We start from the raw sequence: 17,225 nt of genomic DNA, 5'->3' as shown, positions 1-17,225 counted from the left end.
ATCCCTGGTAACCATATCCGATAGAAAACGATTAAAAACGGCTATATCTGTATCGTTTTTAATCGTATCTTATCGGTTCTATCGTTGCATATTTAGAAGACAGATAAAACATTAATCGAATCGAATCGGTTTCTATCATTTTAGGTCCGAATAAGAAAATAACTATACAAATTTTATAGTTATGAATCGTTTTCTATATGTACCCATATTGCCCATCTGAATCAATCGTATATACACGATATAATATGTATCGTTATTTATGGTAATAATTTTACCGTATGCATTAATACGGATATATAAGAATAAAATGATAGACATCTTATCGATATTTATACGACTTAACCGAACCGATACATCTATCGTTTCTTATCAGGATTTTTTGACATATAACTTATCATCTTCTTTATGGCAGCAAATCGGTTCGTTTTCTATCGTATATTAATGATATAAATTGAATCGTTTGAAAACCTTCTACTTTGCATATGTTTTTATAAGGTTAATACGATAGACATCTTGTCGATATTTATACGACTTAACCAAACCGACACATCTATCGTTTCTTATCAGGATTTTCCGACTGACAATCATCTTCTGTACGGCAGCTAATCGTTATCTATCGTATATCAACGATATTAACCGAATTGTTTAGAAGCAGCAGACGGAAAAAATTTCTATGAAAATCATATTTTGTGACTACCCAGACCGCACCAAGTCCAAAATCGGGACATAACACGTCTTTTAGATGCTTTTTAGACGTCTTCTGTCCCGCTTTTGGACATGCGTGCTGTCTGGGTATTTATAGAAATTTTTCGATTTTCATACATCTAATAATTCAGATATATGAAAAATTATGAATAACTACAATTTTTTATACTTTTTCATAAAAAGCTATGGATTTTTATGAAAAATTAAGTTGAATATACTAATTTCTACGCGTGCTGTTTTTACGCCAGAAGAGCTGAATCAATTTTGATACTTTTTTATAGAAAATTATGAAAAATAATTTTAACTATATGTTAGATAAACTTTCACGGATCTTTTAATAATAAATTAAACGCCAGTCTGTAATTAATCTTAATTTATTAGAAATATATTTTATATAAGTGTACAAATATGAAGAATTATGAACATATTGTTAGCCGTTTGTCGGCTAAAAGGGATCGTGCTCCGTTCGCGATAGGAAGGATGAAAGAAAGCGTTGTATTTTTGAACCACTTTAATAAATTGAGTTGCCTTACACGAGTGTCCTTATTACAAGTTCCACTTCGCGTCTCGTTTATAGATAACTCGCAGGTGACTCGACGCGACAGCTTGATGGTTTCAGACCGACTACTTGATTGTTCGATTCGGCGGTCTTATATCGGTTTTCGGTTGCTACCTCGGGATCGCCCGTGGTAGCATTAACCTCTATGGTCAGCGCTCGGCGCTGACCTTCGCGTCAGCGATATTGGTCCTCGTGGATGGACCTTGCTCTCTACGTTTCGTCGCTGGGGTCGAGTTTCTTTAGCGCTTGGCAACTCGGTTGCCAAGGGCGTTGTGCGCTCACAACACCCTTCCCCCCGCGGAAAAAGAAAAACGTAGTTTTTCGTTTATTTATGCGTCTTCTTTTTCCCTGGGAGGTTACAATCTGATTTTCTTATGTGCTATTTTTACATGATTTTTTGATTTTTTTTTTTGTGTTACAAAGTTTTAATGGTCCCTTCATTTTTTTTTTATTACATAAATGATTACGGCTATGATACTTATTACTATTACAATTGTGACCGTGGAGCCTATGGAATATATAATATTTTTATTCGTGAATATGCTGGGTTGGTTATTTTCCATCTCCTTTTGGATTTCTTCTAAACTTAAACTTATTTTCATTAATTCTGTTGGATCTTTGATTATTGGTTCCAGTTTTATTTCTTTATCAGATTCTATTTTATTATTTACCGTTATACTTTTTTCTATGATGTCTGTTATATTAAACTCTGGTAAATACATTTTTACATATTTATTGTAAACTCGATTTGTTGTCTCTAAATATATATCTGGTGTAGTTAGTTTACAACTGTCGCGTAATGTTATTTTTCCGGTTTTCTCTATTTTTATTTTAATTTCCGGCAATTCGTTACATTGAATTACTATGTTAATTGTCTTTGGGGTGGAAAATAACCATGTCTGAGGCTCGGATACTGCAATCCAGAATGTTACATTTGATATAATGTGACGTTGCTTACGATTTTCTATATGTGTAGACGTTTTTACAAAGAGCTGTATTTCGGTCGGTGCATTCGCCGTTATAAAATAGACAGGGAGGTTCTGAGCGCAGGTGAACTTAGTATTCTCTTGTGTACATTTATTTAAATCGTTTTCCTTTAATATTACATAGTTGTGATTTTCTCGATTTATCCCTAATAGGGTGTGAGAGGGTTCTAGGAAGGTGAAAACGTTGTGGCTATTGTGTACTGGTACAGGTGTGATCTTTATTATTTCATACATTGGATACGCTATTAATGGGAACGCTAGGATAGTGTATATGTTCGAATTATCATAATACGCGTTTACATCTAGGTATTTTTGGATAGAGTTCCAGTTTTCGGCTTGTATTTTAAATGGGAAGTTTAATCTTCTATCTATGTGTGAGGTCGCTTCTCTTAGTTCTACGATTATTTTTTCGGTTGGGAGTACACGCGTTAATAAAATATTGTGTTTTGCGTGAGTCAGGTAATCTGTAATGTCATTTATGTCTGTCGTGAGGTCATTTAAAATAGCAGTTAATACTAGTAGTTGTTCGTCTATTCCCTCTCGGTATATGAGCTGTTCCTCTAGTTTTCTCGTAACGTTAGCCATTAAATTTTCATTATATGAAAGTGTTTGTTCTAGTTTTTCCATATGACCTATGGTAGCATTAATGATTTTTAATTGATTTTTTGCTGCGTGCTGCAACGTTTGTTGTTGATTATTTAGTAATTGTATTTGTTCGTTTATTACTTTCGCGTCTTCAGCGTCCATAGTGCCAAATAATGTTTTACTTATTTGGCCTACAGCGTCGATCAGGCCTCGTTTAATTACTGGTGATCGGTAAATGGTTCGTAGTTGCTCTAGGTTGCGTGTCGTTTTACTATTCTCTCGTTTAATGGTCTGGAGAGTGATTTGGCATGTGTTTTTGACGCTTCTGATGGCATGGTTGCAGATTTCTTCGATGCGCGCTAAATTTTCCTGGAATTGTTGATATCTTATGTTTAAAGCGGTTACGTCTATGCGTATTGCCATTTTCCATGTTGCCTTCGTTTGCTGTAGTTGTCCGATTTTCTCATAATATATGCCGGGTTCGGCGGTGAACGCTGTCATCTCGTACGGTGGCTGCTCCGATGTCGTTTCCTCTGCGAGGTGTAGGATGATAGCTAGCCTGTAATATGAATATGTTCCTGGAGGTGTTCTATTTATCTTTTATTTTATGCTGACTTTATCTGTCAGCAAGTGTCATTTCTTTTTTACGTAGCGCGTTTTTGCGTTAGTCTACTGCTACTCTTCGTGCAGTATCTAACGCTCCTATATTGTGAAGTTAAATTATAAGTGCTAAAATGAGGTGCTTCAGGTGCAATCGTTTCTTCGCACCGTCTACGTGCGATGCCTGTTTACGCACATATTGGTTGCGTGTGGCTCGGGCTCCCCGCGCCACTGAGGAGCCAGCGTCGCCAGATTCGCCGCCTCCGACTTACGAGGACGCGGTTCAGCTGATCTTTCCTTTACGGATAACCCTGGACGTGGCCACCGGGCGGAGGGAGGTCTCCCTCGTGCGGCGGAATAATTCTTAGGTGAGTACTGTTAACTTTCGTCTCTCCTCCTTTTTTTTTTTTTTTTTTGCTTATCCTGCTTTTGCTTTGCCGTGTGTGCTTTTATTCTTCGACTAGCGCTTTCAATCGGTTCGCGTGAACACGTAGCATCTTTCGCTTGATTTTAATTGTGTAGTTTACGTCGTTATGCTTTTCTAAGATAACATATGGTCCTACCCATTGCGAGTCGAGCTTCTTTGAGCGTCCTCGTCGTATTGTTTCATCGTAAAGTAGCACTTTATCGCCTACTTTAAAAGTTGCTTTATTGATCTTTTTATCGAAATGTAATTTCGATTTTGCTTTTTCATCTTTCGTATTTTCCCTCGCGACTTGATTCGTTGCGCGGATCCGTTCACGTAGTTCTTTTGCGTAGTCGTCATACGAATATGTTAGTTTCGGCGGTTTTGTTAGGGCCGTTGGTAGGTCAGGTCGGTGCCCGTAAACTAATTCGAATGGCGTGAAACCGGTAGTAGAGTGTGGCGTAGTGTTATACGTAAACATCGCGTAAGGGAGCCATTCGTCCCAATCAGTTTGATCTTCGTTAATATAATGCCTCAAGTATTCGGCTAGAGTACGGTGCGATCTTTCCAGTGCCCCGTTACTCTCAGGGTGATACGCCGTTGTTTGTATCTTCTCAATTTTCAATAGTTTGCACGTGTTCTTGAATATTTCGCTTGTAAAGTTCGTGCCCTGATCTGTGAGAATCTTTTCTGGAATTCCGTGTTCTAACACGATTTTTGTTACGAATACTTTGGCGATGGTCCTGGCTTCTTGATTTTCGATCGGTATCGCCTTACTAAATTTCGTTAAATTATCCTGAAACGTCAGAATATATTTGTTTCCTTGATTTGTGACCGTAAGCGGACCGACGATGTCGAGGGCGCATTTTTCGAACGGTCGTTCCGGCGTGTCTGTGATTACCATTGGCATCTTCGTTTTTCTACTTAGCTTGTTTTTTTGGCAGTGTTCGCATCTGCCTATGTAATTTTCGACATCCCTCGTTATACCTTTCCAATCGTGTTGTAGTCGGATTCGGTCTAACGTTCGTACGACTCCTTGGTGCCCTCCGATAGGCGAGTCGTGATACTCATATAATATCTGTTTCTTTTCCTCCTCCGAGTATTCTCGAGGTGTATCTTCTTCTTCTTGCTGTGTCACATGCACAGCTGACGCTTCTGTTATCGGGTTTCTACTCAATGCGTCGGCGTTCAGATTACTCTTGCCGGACTTGTGTATGATTTCATAATCGTACTCTTCTAATTTAAGCCTCCATCTAATTAGTCTTGAACCGGGGTCGGTGACATTGAACAGCCAGATCAATGGCTTATGATCAGTTATTATTTTAAATCTGACGCCATAAAGATAGGGTCGAAAATGCTTGACTGCCCATACGATGGCTAGCAGTTCTTTTTCCGTTGTGTTGTAATTCTGTTCCGCTTTACATAGTACTCGGCTGGCGTACGCTATCGGTCGGTCTTCGCCGACTGTTCCCTGTGATAGGACAGCTCCGATTGCGAAATCGGACGCGTCGGTCGTCACTATAAATTCTTTATTAAAGTCGGGATAATTCAACACTGGCGCGATTGTTAATTTTTCCTTTAATAATTCAAACGCGTTCTGTTGCTCTACTGACCAAGTGAACTTTTCTCCTTTTCTGGTGAGCTTGGTCAATGGCTTAGCTATCTTCGAAAAATTTTTTATGAATTTTCGATAGTACCCGGCTAAGCCTATAAATGACTGTATATCTTTCACTCTTTTAGGGGTCGGAAATTCTTTGACGGCTATTAATTTTGACGGATCCGGCGAGATCCCTTTTTCAGAAATCACGTGACCCAGATATACGACTTCTTTGCGTAGAAATGCACATTTGCTCGGTTTCAACTTTAAGTTGTATTTTCGAAGTCTGATTAGCACCGCGATTATTCGTTTGATGTGTTCCATTAGTGTCGCTCCATATATGACGATGTCGTCGATATAGGCGAAACATCTCAGCCCTAGTAGTCCGGCCAGCACCGCGTACATTAGTCGCTGGAATGCTGCCGGTGCGTTTTTCAAACCGAATGGCATGCGATTGAATTCAAAGTGCCCATCCGGGGTGGAGAAAGCTGTTTTACTTTTATGTTTTTTGTGCATAGGAATTTGGTGATACCCCGAGGCCAAATCTAGCACGGTGAAATATTTCGCGTTACCTAACTGGTCTAGTATATCAGTTATGTTCGGCATGGGGAAAGATTCTCCCAAGGTGAGATCGTTTAGTTTTCGAAAGTCGATAACCACGCGAAATTGCACTTTTCCGGATGCGTCCGGTTTTTTAGGAACGACTATTATCGGCGCGTTCCAATTACTCGTGCTTGGGCTGATTATGCCATCCTCGAGCATCTTTTCTATTTGTTTTTTTACCTCGGCCTTATGCTTCTCGGGTAACCGATAAGGTCTCACATTCACGGGCGCGCTACCTGGCCGAGTATTTATCTCGTGCTCTATTGCGGTAGTCGCGCTTAAATGATCGCCGTCTATGTAGAATACGTCAACGTAGTCATCACATATTTGTTCTACGGCTGCTCGCTCTTCTGCATTTAAATGGTCGAGCTGTACTTGCTCGCGTACTTTCTTTTGTCGTTCGGCGACGGTCTCGCGCTCGTTGCTCGCGCGTAATGAGAGAACGTCCGCGGTGTCGGGCGGCGGCAAGTCTTCTAGGGTTACATACGGAGTGATTATCTCCACCGGCTTGTCCGTCACATTCAACACGCTAATCGGACACTTAAATTCGACGGGCTGCACTAGGCAATGCCCGATAAAAACTCCTGGGGCGGGTTCGCCGCTTCTCACTATGCCGACACGATTATGATCAGTGACGGCTTCCACGATTGTTTCACTGTGAGGCGGAAGTCTTACCTTGCGGAAAGGTCGTAGCTTAAAAGAAGTCGAGCCGATTTTTAATCGTTTTTTCGAGTTTGAGATATCCGCCTTGTGCTTGGTGAGGAAATCGTTTCCTAAGATGCCTTGGTATTCGATTGGAAAGTCATCTTTCACCACATACATCGTATGGCGAATCTTTTTATCTCTGAGGTTCACAGTGGCGTTTATTTTCCCAATCGTATGAATTTGGTGTCCGGTTACGCCTACTAATGCTAACCGTTCTTCCTTTACCATTGTTTTTCCTTTTAGATTTCCTACTTTTATTAACGTTAGGGTTGCGCCTGAGTCTAGTAACAGGTCCATTTCCCCCTTCTCTGCCTCCTGCACGGGCAGTGTCACTAAGTCTAGCGGTCCTTCCTCATGCTTTTTACTTATCTGTGCAACTCGATAAGTCTCGGCGGCGCGCGCTTTGTTTCTCTTGGGCTTCTCATCCTCCTCGCTGCTGCTGCGGGAGGATGCCTCTTCGCTAGATTCCTGCGCCTTTGTCTTTCTGACAGTACTCACGGGCGTTTTCTTAACTGCTTCCGTTTTCGTTCGGCGCGGTCGCTCGGCTTTCGGTCGTCCGTTTAACGACCAGCACTCGTCGCGCTTGTGCCCTGCCTTCTTGCAATACGAGCACTCTATCGTGTTAATGCTAGACTTCTCGGCTTTCGGCAATGCATATCTGTTTGCGTGACGGCTCGTACGGCAATCTCGCGCGTAATGACCGTTTTTTCCGCACTTGTGGCATTCTACCGTTTTCCCTGCGGTTCGCGCATTTATCGCGGGGTATTTATTCCTTGCCGTTGCCGGTGCGTTCCGCGGGGAGGGGCCTTTAACTCTCTCCTCCGCGCTGGCGCCTGTTATCGCTTCTTGCAGGCTCTGGTATCGCTGCGCTCTCACTAACAATTTTATGTCATCGTGTAATCCAATTTGAAAATTATGCAGCGCTTGAATTTTGATATTATCTAGTATGGCCTTTTGCTGTTCTTGCGTATGACCTTTGCCCTCTTCCATTGCTTCGTAAAGCTCGCGGGCTAATTTCTCGACGCGCCTACCGAAGTCTTGCGCGCTCTCGCCTGGCTTTTGCGTTAACGAATTAAATTCGAGCTGCAGATGCGTCATGCAGCGTTTCCCTAGATATTCTGACTCGAGCTCGCGCTTCAATTGGTCAAAATCGCGTATGTCGCGTGTATCGAAGTCCGTCATTGCCTTCCCTTTAAATTTCGTGCACAGAATAGCTTCGAGTAGCATTGACTCGTCGGTCGGCAGGATATTCTTCATTGCATACGTGCTCGCGTTCACGAATTCACGGACACGTTCGCGCGACTCGCCGTTAATCTCGGGTATCATTGCTCGTGCCTCTTTAAGGCTGAGGTACCCGTTTACTAGACCCGGTTGATTCCGGACGTCGCTATGTGTTCGTCCATATGTGACATCTAAAGGGCCCTGACTACGCACGCGGCGGTCTCGCGTGTCGGGATCAAGTGATAGCCGCTCCTGTCGACTATAAGATTCGCGCGTGGCGGTTTCCATCCTGCCTACGCGGCCCTGTAACTCGCGAAAAGCGCGAAGAAGTTCGGCCGATCGGTCGAATTCCGCAGCCTCGACGCGGTCCATGCGTTCTTGCATGTCGCGCATTAAATTTATTAAATCGGTTATCACTGCGTCCGGGGCTCTCAATTCTCGTTGCGTCGGCTCCGGGACTCGATTTTGCTCGTGTGTCGCCGGTCGCCTGACGAGTGGCCTATTTTGCGCCATTTCGGCGTTGCCTTGTTCGGTCACCCTGGCTGGGTCCGTATTTTCCTCGCGGTTCTCTCGGGTAGGAGTCGCGTTTCCTGTATGACTCATCCCGGCCTCCGCGGAATTCTCGTCGGGAACGAATATACTGCTGTCGTACGACGTGAGAGAAAATTCGCCTCGTTGTGACGCGCGGCTTGGCGCGTCGTCGGAGACGTCTGTGAGTGAGTCTGTCTGGTCGTTATCGCGATTTGCGTGTTCGCCTACTACACTCGCGTCTACCTCGTCGAACGGAAATTCGCGTTCTACAATGACGTTCGGAGATAGCACGGGCGCTTCTCCTTCGGCAAAACGTGACTCTAAATTCAAGCGGACTTGGTCTAGTCCGTCGGCGGGCCGGTCTGACCCTTCGCTTTCGGCGGGCCGGTTTAACCCTTCGCTTTCGGCGGGCCGGTTTAACCCTTCGCCTGCGGATCGCGTCGCGCGCACGGGATTCTCGAGGTTACGCGCGGCGCGTTGCGCGGACTCGCTATGTATAAATGATGCTTGCGGGACGGGCGGCTGTCGGTTCGGGTCGTCCGACATTTACTTAACGCTCGCGGTTACATAAATTTTCGCACTTACAGTATCGCCGCGACTCGCATGTTGCTGCTTGGCCGCTTCGCCTTGCTCCGCCTGATCGGTCCGTCGGGCCGCTTCGCTGCTTGGCTGCGTCCCTGCGTGATCGCTGCGTCCCTGCCGCGCTGCTACGCTGCTTCGCTGTGTCTCTGCGTCGCTCGGAGTCGGTGATTCCGTGCGGTAGGTCGTGGCCGTCTCAGGTGTCACTTCTGCACTCGCGGCTGCTACCGTCTTTTCGCTCGGGTCTCGGCTGGCTTTTCCTCTCCGGGATATGTTGCCACCGATTGTTAATCGAACTCGTCCTTGTTTCAGATGGTTCTTCGGCAGTCCGGTCCTTCCTGGCGAATCGATGGGGCAAATCCCACCGCTGCCACCAATTTGTTAGCCGTTTGTCGGCTAAAAGGGATCGTGCTCCGTTCGCGATAGGAAGGATGAAAGAAAGCGTTGTATTTTTGAACCACTTTAATAAATTGAGTTGCCTTACACGAGTGTCCTTATTACAAGTTCCACTTCGCGTCTCGTTTATAGATAACTCGCAGGTGACTCGACGCGACAGCTTGATGGTTTCAGACCGACTACTTGATTGTTCGATTCGGCGGTCTTATATCGGTTTTCGGTTGCTACCTCGGGATCGCCCGTGGTAGCATTAACCTCTATGGTCAGCGCTCGGCGCTGACCTTCGTGTCAGCGATATTGGTCCTCGTGGATGGACCTTGCTCTCTACGTTTCGTCGCTGGGGTCGAGTTTCTTTAGCGCTTGGCAACTCGGTTGCCAAGGGCGTTGTGCGCTCACAACAATATACATTTTGTTTTTTTAATTGATAATTAAAGTGATATATTAATATATAGTTATAATGTTTCAAATTGGTTCGGCATTGTACAAAGAAATTTGTCACATTTCATTTCGACGACCACAAGTTTACGTTTTATCAGCTGAATCGGAATTATTTTTTCATCTTGTGCTTCGCTAGTAACTTGTAACATGTGATTTATTCTTAATTAATTATAGACCGCAGGCATGGTTGTCAGTACTTTACAAACGACAAAGCAACATTTATTTACAATAATAAAACTTAATATTTTGATAATTGTATCATTGTTTAATTGTACTACAGAATCGTTGGTTTTAATAGTTTTACTGTACGCTGCAGTGTGGAGCACAATTCCGCTAAATATGCACCTTTCATATACATGTACCTCTTTATTATTCATAAAATTCTTATAATAGTTACTATGACACTTTAACAAGCTATAATATTTATCCGCATTTTGTACTAATTTTGGAGCACCTGAAAATGTTGCACCATTCTCCGTCGTTACATCATTATTATTAATAAAATATTTATTTCTAGAAATAATTGATTTACAAAATACAGAGCATTTTTCAGAGATCTTCAAATTATTAATGTAGTTTTCATACGCAGCACGTCTCAAATATCTGTTAGCCATCTGCTCGTCTTGAGGGGGGAAGTTACCAAACCCCTCCTGATATAAATGATTCTGAAATTCTTGGAGGGGGAAGTTACCAAACCTCTCCTGATATAAATGATTCTGAAATCCTTGGAGGGGGAAGTTACCAAACCTCTCCTGATATAAATGATTCTGAAATTCATGGAAGGGGAAGTAACCAAACCCCCCCTGAATTATTAAATGATAAAAATCTTGGAAGAGGAAGTTACCAGAGACCCCTCCTGAAATATTAAATAATTCTTAAATCTCTGGAGGGGGAAGTTACCAAACCTCTCCAGAAGATTTAAATAATCCTAGAATTGCAGAGGCAAGTTTCCAGACTTTTCCGGTATATTCTACTCCCGTCGATTACGAGGAGGGAAGTAACCAAACCTCACTACGTAATACGACAGAATTTTGTTTAAGAGAGCCAAAAGGTAAGAGCTCCTTAAATCAAGTGGAAAAAATAATATTTCCAAGGGTTGGAATACCCATAAAAAGTGATAATAATAAAAACAATACCTCTCAGGTTACTATTGCAGAACTTATGAGAAGAGTAAAATCATATAATCCTAATATGGAAAGAATTTATGAATTTAACAGAAAAAGTAAACCGTCTTCAAAAGCCTTGGCATGCGCACAAGCTCGATTCCAGAAAATAATGAAAAATTTCCAGAACCAACGTAGATCAAAGCAACATCAGCTAATATTAGAAGCACCAACTAATGACGTTATTTCACGCGAATGTTTCGTATCATCCGGAGAACCTAAGGAAAATAGGATTACGGAAATTACAAAATTGCTACGATTAGAGCATTTAAATAACGAAGAAAGGAAAAGCGTTATGAAACTCATAAGAAATAGTCAAGATCGATTTCATATTCCCGGAGAAAAATTAACAGCAACTCATGGACTGCGACATCAAATACAGACAACAGATGATCGACCTATAAATACTCGACAGTATAGATTTCCGCAAATCCACAAAGAAGAAATAAATAAGCAGGTAAAGGAACTGCTCGAGGCAGGGATCATAAAACCTTCTCAGTCACCTTACAATACACCCATTTGGATAGTGCCAAAAAAAGAAGATTCAAAGGGAAACAAACGTTGGAGAGTGGTACTAGATTTCCGGGGCGTAAATGAAAAAACCATGAGCGATGCCTACCCATTACCGAACATTGTCGAAATTATCGACCAATTAGGCAATGCAAAGTATTTCACAGTATGTGATCTTGCCTCTGGGTTTCACCAAATAGAAATAGACCTCGCAGATAGCCATAAAACCGCATTTACAACTCCTAATGGTCACTATGAATTCGAAAGAATGCCTTTCGGGTTAAAGAATGCCCCCGCTACCTTCCAACGACTAATGGATCTAATATCAACAGGAATAGAAGGCGTATTCATTTATATGGATGATATTATTATTTCCGCTCCTACATTAGAAGAACACGAAAGAAAGTATAATTTAGTAATGGAACGGCTCCGCCAAACTAATTTAAAATTACAGCCCGATAAATGCGAATTTTTAAAAACCGAGGTAACATATTTAGGACACATAATAAGTAGCGATGGAATTAAACCCGATCCAAGAAAATTAGAAGCCGTGAGACAATTTCCTAGGCCAAAAACTCCGAAAAATATTAAACAATTTCTTGGGTTAGCAGGATATTACAGGAGATTTATACCGAACTTTTCAAAATTAGCTAAACCTTTGACGAACCTATTAAAAAACAATACGCTTTTTGATTGGACATCTGTTCAAGAAGAATCTTTCAAAATATTAAAACTGGAATTGTGCCAAGAACCAGTTTTACAATATCCTGATTTTTCAAAACCTTTCATTTTAACTACCGACGCTTCTGGAATTGCCGTAGGAGGCATTTTATCACAAGGAGAAATAAATAAAGACCGACCAATAGCATACGCATCACGAACTTTAACCGACAATGAAATAACATACGATACATACGAGAAAGAAGCATTAGCAATAATATACTGTGTTAAACACTTCCGACCATACTTATACGGGCGGAAATTTACATTAGTCACAGATCATAAGCCTTTACTTTGGTTTAAAAATGCCCAAGATGCAAATATGAGAATTCTCCGCTGGAGATTGAAATTAGCGGAATATGATTATGATGTAGAATACAAGGCAGGAAAAACTAATGTTAACGCTGACGCTTTGTCAAGAAATCCGGTAAATTTCGAAGAAGCAGACTGCAACGTAATTAATCATAAAAAACTTTTAAATCCGAACGATCCCAAAGATGCAGAGACAATTTCTAAAATGTTAGAAGAATCTGATGAGGAAGAGGAGGACGAGGATTTCAATCTATACCTCTTAGATGATAAAAAAAATGGAAGAATTACCAACTAACGAGGATTCACCTGATGAGAATACAGATTCTATACCTTTTACGCAGGAAGAACTGCGTGAACCGCCGAAACCGAAAATTGTAGAAAAGACATTAATCCACGACCCTCTAAAATATAATAGAATACAAACTTGAAGCCAGGCAGCAAAAAATATACATAACCAGCAAGAAAGAACACAAGATCAGGGAGATGAAATCAAAAAAATAGAAGAAAGGAACGACCCGCCAGACAAAGAAAATGACATTGAAGATAACGAAATAGTCGATAAAGAAAACGAATCTAGCAAATTTAACGTCCCCGCCAATGAAAATAAAAATCCACGAATAAAACCTACCGTTATTGATGATCAAACACTCAAAGGTAAAGGAGGGTCCACATTATCGAGCAGAACCGCGAGCCGAACTTCGCCGCGAACCGATCATGCGTCCACATTATCGAGCCGAACTACGGAAACCCCTACGGCTCACCAGCGACTGTGTCGCTAGTAGTGGTTATTTGTGCAACTAGTAGCACGTTTTGCTTCGCGCAGCGCGTGAGTCGGGTGCAAGCAGCAAGTTGTGTCGCTTCGTGCAACTAGTTACATCCACAGTACCCACTCTGAAACATAACCTTACTGTGAATAAGTGATAAAATTGCACAAACTTGAACATTTATATTTTATATTAATATTTTGGTAAATTTGTCACATTCGAAGTTTGACATATTCATGATTGTGTACAACTAACAAAATGTGAAATGTTTTTTGATTTTTTACTGTAGAGGTTTGATTGATTGTGCTATTCATGTATTACATGTTCGAATTTTATGTTTCAGATAATTTTCTAGATTTTATTTTGCTGTCAGAAATAGCTTGTAATATTGAAGACATGAATCACATTATAGTGAAAGATGAAAATAGTATATTACATATGATTTAGATAATGAAAAATGTGACCTTTCAATTTTCTTGCAACTTTGTAATGAGATAAAAAGTAACATTTAATGAGGATTGAAAGAGGTAATTTTTTCGACTCCAAATTTATCATTTATTGTATTTATTTCTATTGAAGTCACTTTTTCGTGATGATGGAATATGTTCCCATTCACGAATCTCTACCCCTATCATAAACCCAGGACTGAATTGTCATTTTCAGGTTATTTCCTACGACAAGGTGTTTTGATTAAAAAATGTAATGGAGGTTTTGATAAAAAAAATATTTTCACAAGAATTTCAAATATGAGAAAATACGTGATTTATTGCTAAAAGTACATGGTATTAAAACGTCTCTAAGTACTATTAAAAGAACCCTTTCATCATTTGGCCTATGAAGAAAAAATATTGAAGAAAGTGATATTAAAGAAATATGCCGGGCTATTGTGGAAGAACTTCACTCAGCTGGTTACAATTTAGGATATACGTCATTGTGGTTGAAATTGAAAAAAAAGTATGGTCTGACTGTAAAGAGGAATACAGTGTATAATATCTTGAAAATTGCAGATCCAGAGGGTCTGGCAGACAGATTTGCTAATAAGCTTCGCAGAAGGGAGTACCTTAGTCCAGGTCCAAATTTTATGTGGCATACAGATGGTTACGATAAATTAAAACCGTTTGGTTTTGCGATACATGGTTGTATTGATGGCTTTTCGAGGATGATTCTGTGGTTAGAAGTTGCAACAACGAATAATGACCCAAAAGTGACAGCACATTATTTCTTATCAACAATATTCAGTTTCACTTCGGCAAGTCGATATTTTTTTGCTTGGTCCAATTCTATCGTCTTGGCACCTGCGATTGGCTCCTTTATGTGAATGAATTTACTTCTTTCATCTATCTTGTGTTTCCATTCGATATGAATAATTTGTTTTACATTTTTATTAACACCAACCTAAAAAGAATAAAGGAAAAGTTATTCCAAGAACTCCCTAGTGTACATTTGAAATGTAAATCTTCATTAATTCCTTTCGAAATCAGTGACGATAAATATTCTCTATTTAGGCAGAATGTAGGATTGATAAATTTTTCGAATACCTTTCTATGTCTTAAAAATAAAAACTGATAAAAATAAATAATGCAATATCCAAAACCTTTACTTTTTTTCAAAAGAATTTGTCCCAGAAGAATTGTTTCCTTCTCCGTCAATAATAGCCATTATTTCCTGAAATCTTTTCTTTTTACCTTCATTTTTGAAGTTCGGATCTGCAAAGTTACATTAACATAACTTAATTCAATTTACATTAAACTATCAGAATAAGGATACTCACGTTTTGATAAATTAGCATAAAAAATTATGTACTCAATTTTTCCGGCGATTAATTGAAATTCATCATTAATTAATTTGAGACCACATTGTTCATTATCCGAATCATAGTAGACAAGACTACCCCAGTAAAACAGGAACGTGGAATCCACGTTTCTTTCATGTGGACCAGCGACGTAGAATTCACGTAGACAATCGAGTGGATCATCCGCTTAAAAACGGTAGTCGGATCCACGTGGATGAGATCATCGATTCGACGTGGAATTTACGTGAAAGTTTCACGTCCCTTACAGAAAAAAGTACTAAAAATACACAGTAATAAATTACTGGATTACTGGTGCTTATTATTGTTAGTATTGAATTACTCACTCAAAAAAAACCTCTTAATACTAGAGGACACTGATTTCCGATATTTACCCGGCATAAAAAAAAATTATTTTTATTGAAATTTTATTACTAATTTATAACTAAATTTGAATTTGTTTCTTAAGATGCAGTCTATGATTATAAATATTTTCTCGTATTTGAAAAACTCAGAAAAACACACTTACCTTGGTGGGATTCGAACTCGGGACCTCTGGATCGTGAGATACTTGCTTCTGGAAAGTAAGTTTTTACACATTTAAAACGAACTCTGCAGTTTTGTGTTGGCAGTTTGACAGTACTATTTTCATCTTTCACTATAATGTGATTCATGTCTTCAAAATTACAAGCTATTTCTGACAGCAAAATAAAATCTAGAAAATTATCTGAAACATAAAATTCGAACATGTAATACATGAATAGCACAATCAATCAAACCTCTACAGTAAAAAATCAAAAAACATTTCACATTTTGTTAGTTGTACACAATCATGAATATGTCAAACTTCGAATGTGACAAATTTACCAAAATATTAATATAAAATATAAATGTTCAAGTTTGTGCAATTTTATCACTTATTCACAGTAAGGTTATGTTTCAGAGTGGGTACTGTGGATGTAACTAGTTGCACGAAGCGACACAACTTGCTGCTTGCACCCGACTCACGCGCTGCGCGAAGCAAAACGTGCTACTAGTTGCACGAATAACCACTACTAGCGACACAGTCGCTGGTGAGCCGTAGGGGTTTCCGTACCGAACCGCGAGCCGAACTTCGTCGCGAGCCGATCATGCGTCCACATTGTCGAGCCGACGGGCTCGCGCGAGGCTCGCGAACCTCGAATCGAACATCAGTGCGAACCATCGCGTACTCACCCCACGAATCTGCAAGGATTTTGATGATACGCGGTTTGGCTCGCAATGTCCCACCAAAAGTCGGTATTTCGACGAAACATCAAAAGATGCTTTTTATGATCAGATTATACGCTTTGTCGGGTGGTAGACTGGTAGTTAAGCTTCGAGCTAGACAAATAATGACAAAAAACAAAAAATGAACGATGAAAGAAAACGTGAGTAATTGCCCAGTCGCTGTATTTGATTCTATCCACGTATGTGCAGTCTACACGTCTACTGATAGACAAAATGGAATAGTCTGATAAAAAAATGTTTAAAATTAATTAGTGATTATGAGCAGAAAAGATTATTATATACGGGACGCTAAAAATCCCGAACATTATAACAATTAAAAAAATGCATATTTATATTTACAATCGTATTTTTAACGTTGCAATATATATTATAAATTTATTGCGTATTTATCATAGATTTAGAGTATGTGTTTATGCAATATTAAATATAGTTGGTACCACTCTAAATATATAGTTTTATGGTTTGAAAAGGAATTAAGCTTTGAATACAAGAAAATAATAAAAGCACGCATATGTATACACATATTTAGTCGTCTTTTCCTGTTTTCATACTTTTTTTATAAGAAGAAATAAGTAAAGAACTCGAATGTGATAGTGACATGTGATAGTGACAAAAAGATGACGACATTATTGGCATCTCTGCAAAGAGAAAAAGCAAAAATAAAAAAAGTATGGAAACAGGAAAAGGGGTGAGTGAATATATGTATATGTGCTTTTATTATTTTTCTGTATTCAAAACTTAATTCCTTTTCAAACCATAAAACAAAATTTAGAATTAATATTGCATA

The 17,225-nt window shown here is 40.0% G+C and overlaps 1 protein-coding gene and 2 long non-coding RNA genes across 13 annotated transcripts; 1 reads left to right on the top strand and 2 right to left on the bottom strand.

Moving 5' to 3' along the window:
• Positions 1-70: 70 nt before the first annotated feature.
• Positions 71-9,368, bottom strand: LOC143908537 (uncharacterized). The gene is made up of 2 exons (XM_077426231.1): positions 9,084-9,368; positions 71-3,394 (listed from the first exon to the last, which is right to left on the bottom strand). The coding sequence occupies exons 1-2, from the start codon at positions 9,101-9,103 to the stop codon at positions 1,702-1,704; spliced, it is 1,713 nt and encodes a 570-aa protein (XP_077282357.1). The 5' UTR covers positions 9,104-9,368; the 3' UTR covers positions 71-1,701.
• A 3,983-nt stretch (positions 9,369-13,351) lies between these two features.
• Positions 13,352-14,768, top strand: LOC143908525 (uncharacterized). Of its 4 annotated transcripts, none has more exons than XR_013260182.1 (3): positions 13,353-13,640; positions 13,724-13,907; positions 14,044-14,768. It is a non-coding gene; the product is annotated as an uncharacterized LOC143908525 (long non-coding RNA). The 4 variants fall into 4 exon arrangements; XR_013260183.1 differs by having other exon boundaries at positions 13,356-13,583; XR_013260184.1 differs by having other exon boundaries at positions 13,378-13,907; positions 14,044-14,334; positions 14,388-14,768.
• LOC143908524 (uncharacterized) lies at positions 14,126-16,275 on the bottom strand. 8 transcript variants are annotated; one of them, XR_013260177.1, is made up of 5 exons: positions 15,980-16,274; positions 15,699-15,896; positions 15,152-15,449; positions 14,981-15,086; positions 14,126-14,775 (listed from the first exon to the last, which is right to left on the bottom strand). It is a non-coding gene; the product is annotated as an uncharacterized LOC143908524 (long non-coding RNA). The 8 variants fall into 8 exon arrangements; XR_013260176.1 differs by having other exon boundaries at positions 16,037-16,274; XR_013260180.1 differs by having other exon boundaries at positions 14,126-14,345; positions 14,441-14,775; positions 15,699-16,262.
• Positions 16,276-17,225: the final 950 nt, after the last annotated feature.

This window comes from Temnothorax americanus, unplaced genomic scaffold, assembly GCF_048541705.1.
Source record: "Temnothorax americanus isolate GAGA-0224 unplaced genomic scaffold, ASM4854170v1 Scaffold98, whole genome shotgun sequence".
Classification (NCBI taxonomy): Eukaryota; Metazoa; Arthropoda; class Insecta; order Hymenoptera; family Formicidae; genus Temnothorax; species Temnothorax americanus.
Note: the sequence above shows the minus strand (reverse complement) of the source record. Positions and strands in the feature narration are given on the sequence as shown.

Bases quoted from the DNA above. Each gene is read 5' to 3' on its own strand.
- LOC143908537 (XM_077426231.1), bottom strand. From the start codon at position 9,103: ATGCGAGTCGCGGCGATACT. The intron at 3,395-9,083 runs GTAAGTGCGAAA...TTCATATTACAG, and splicing joins ATGCGAGTCGCGGCGATACT to GCTAGCTATCATCCTACACC.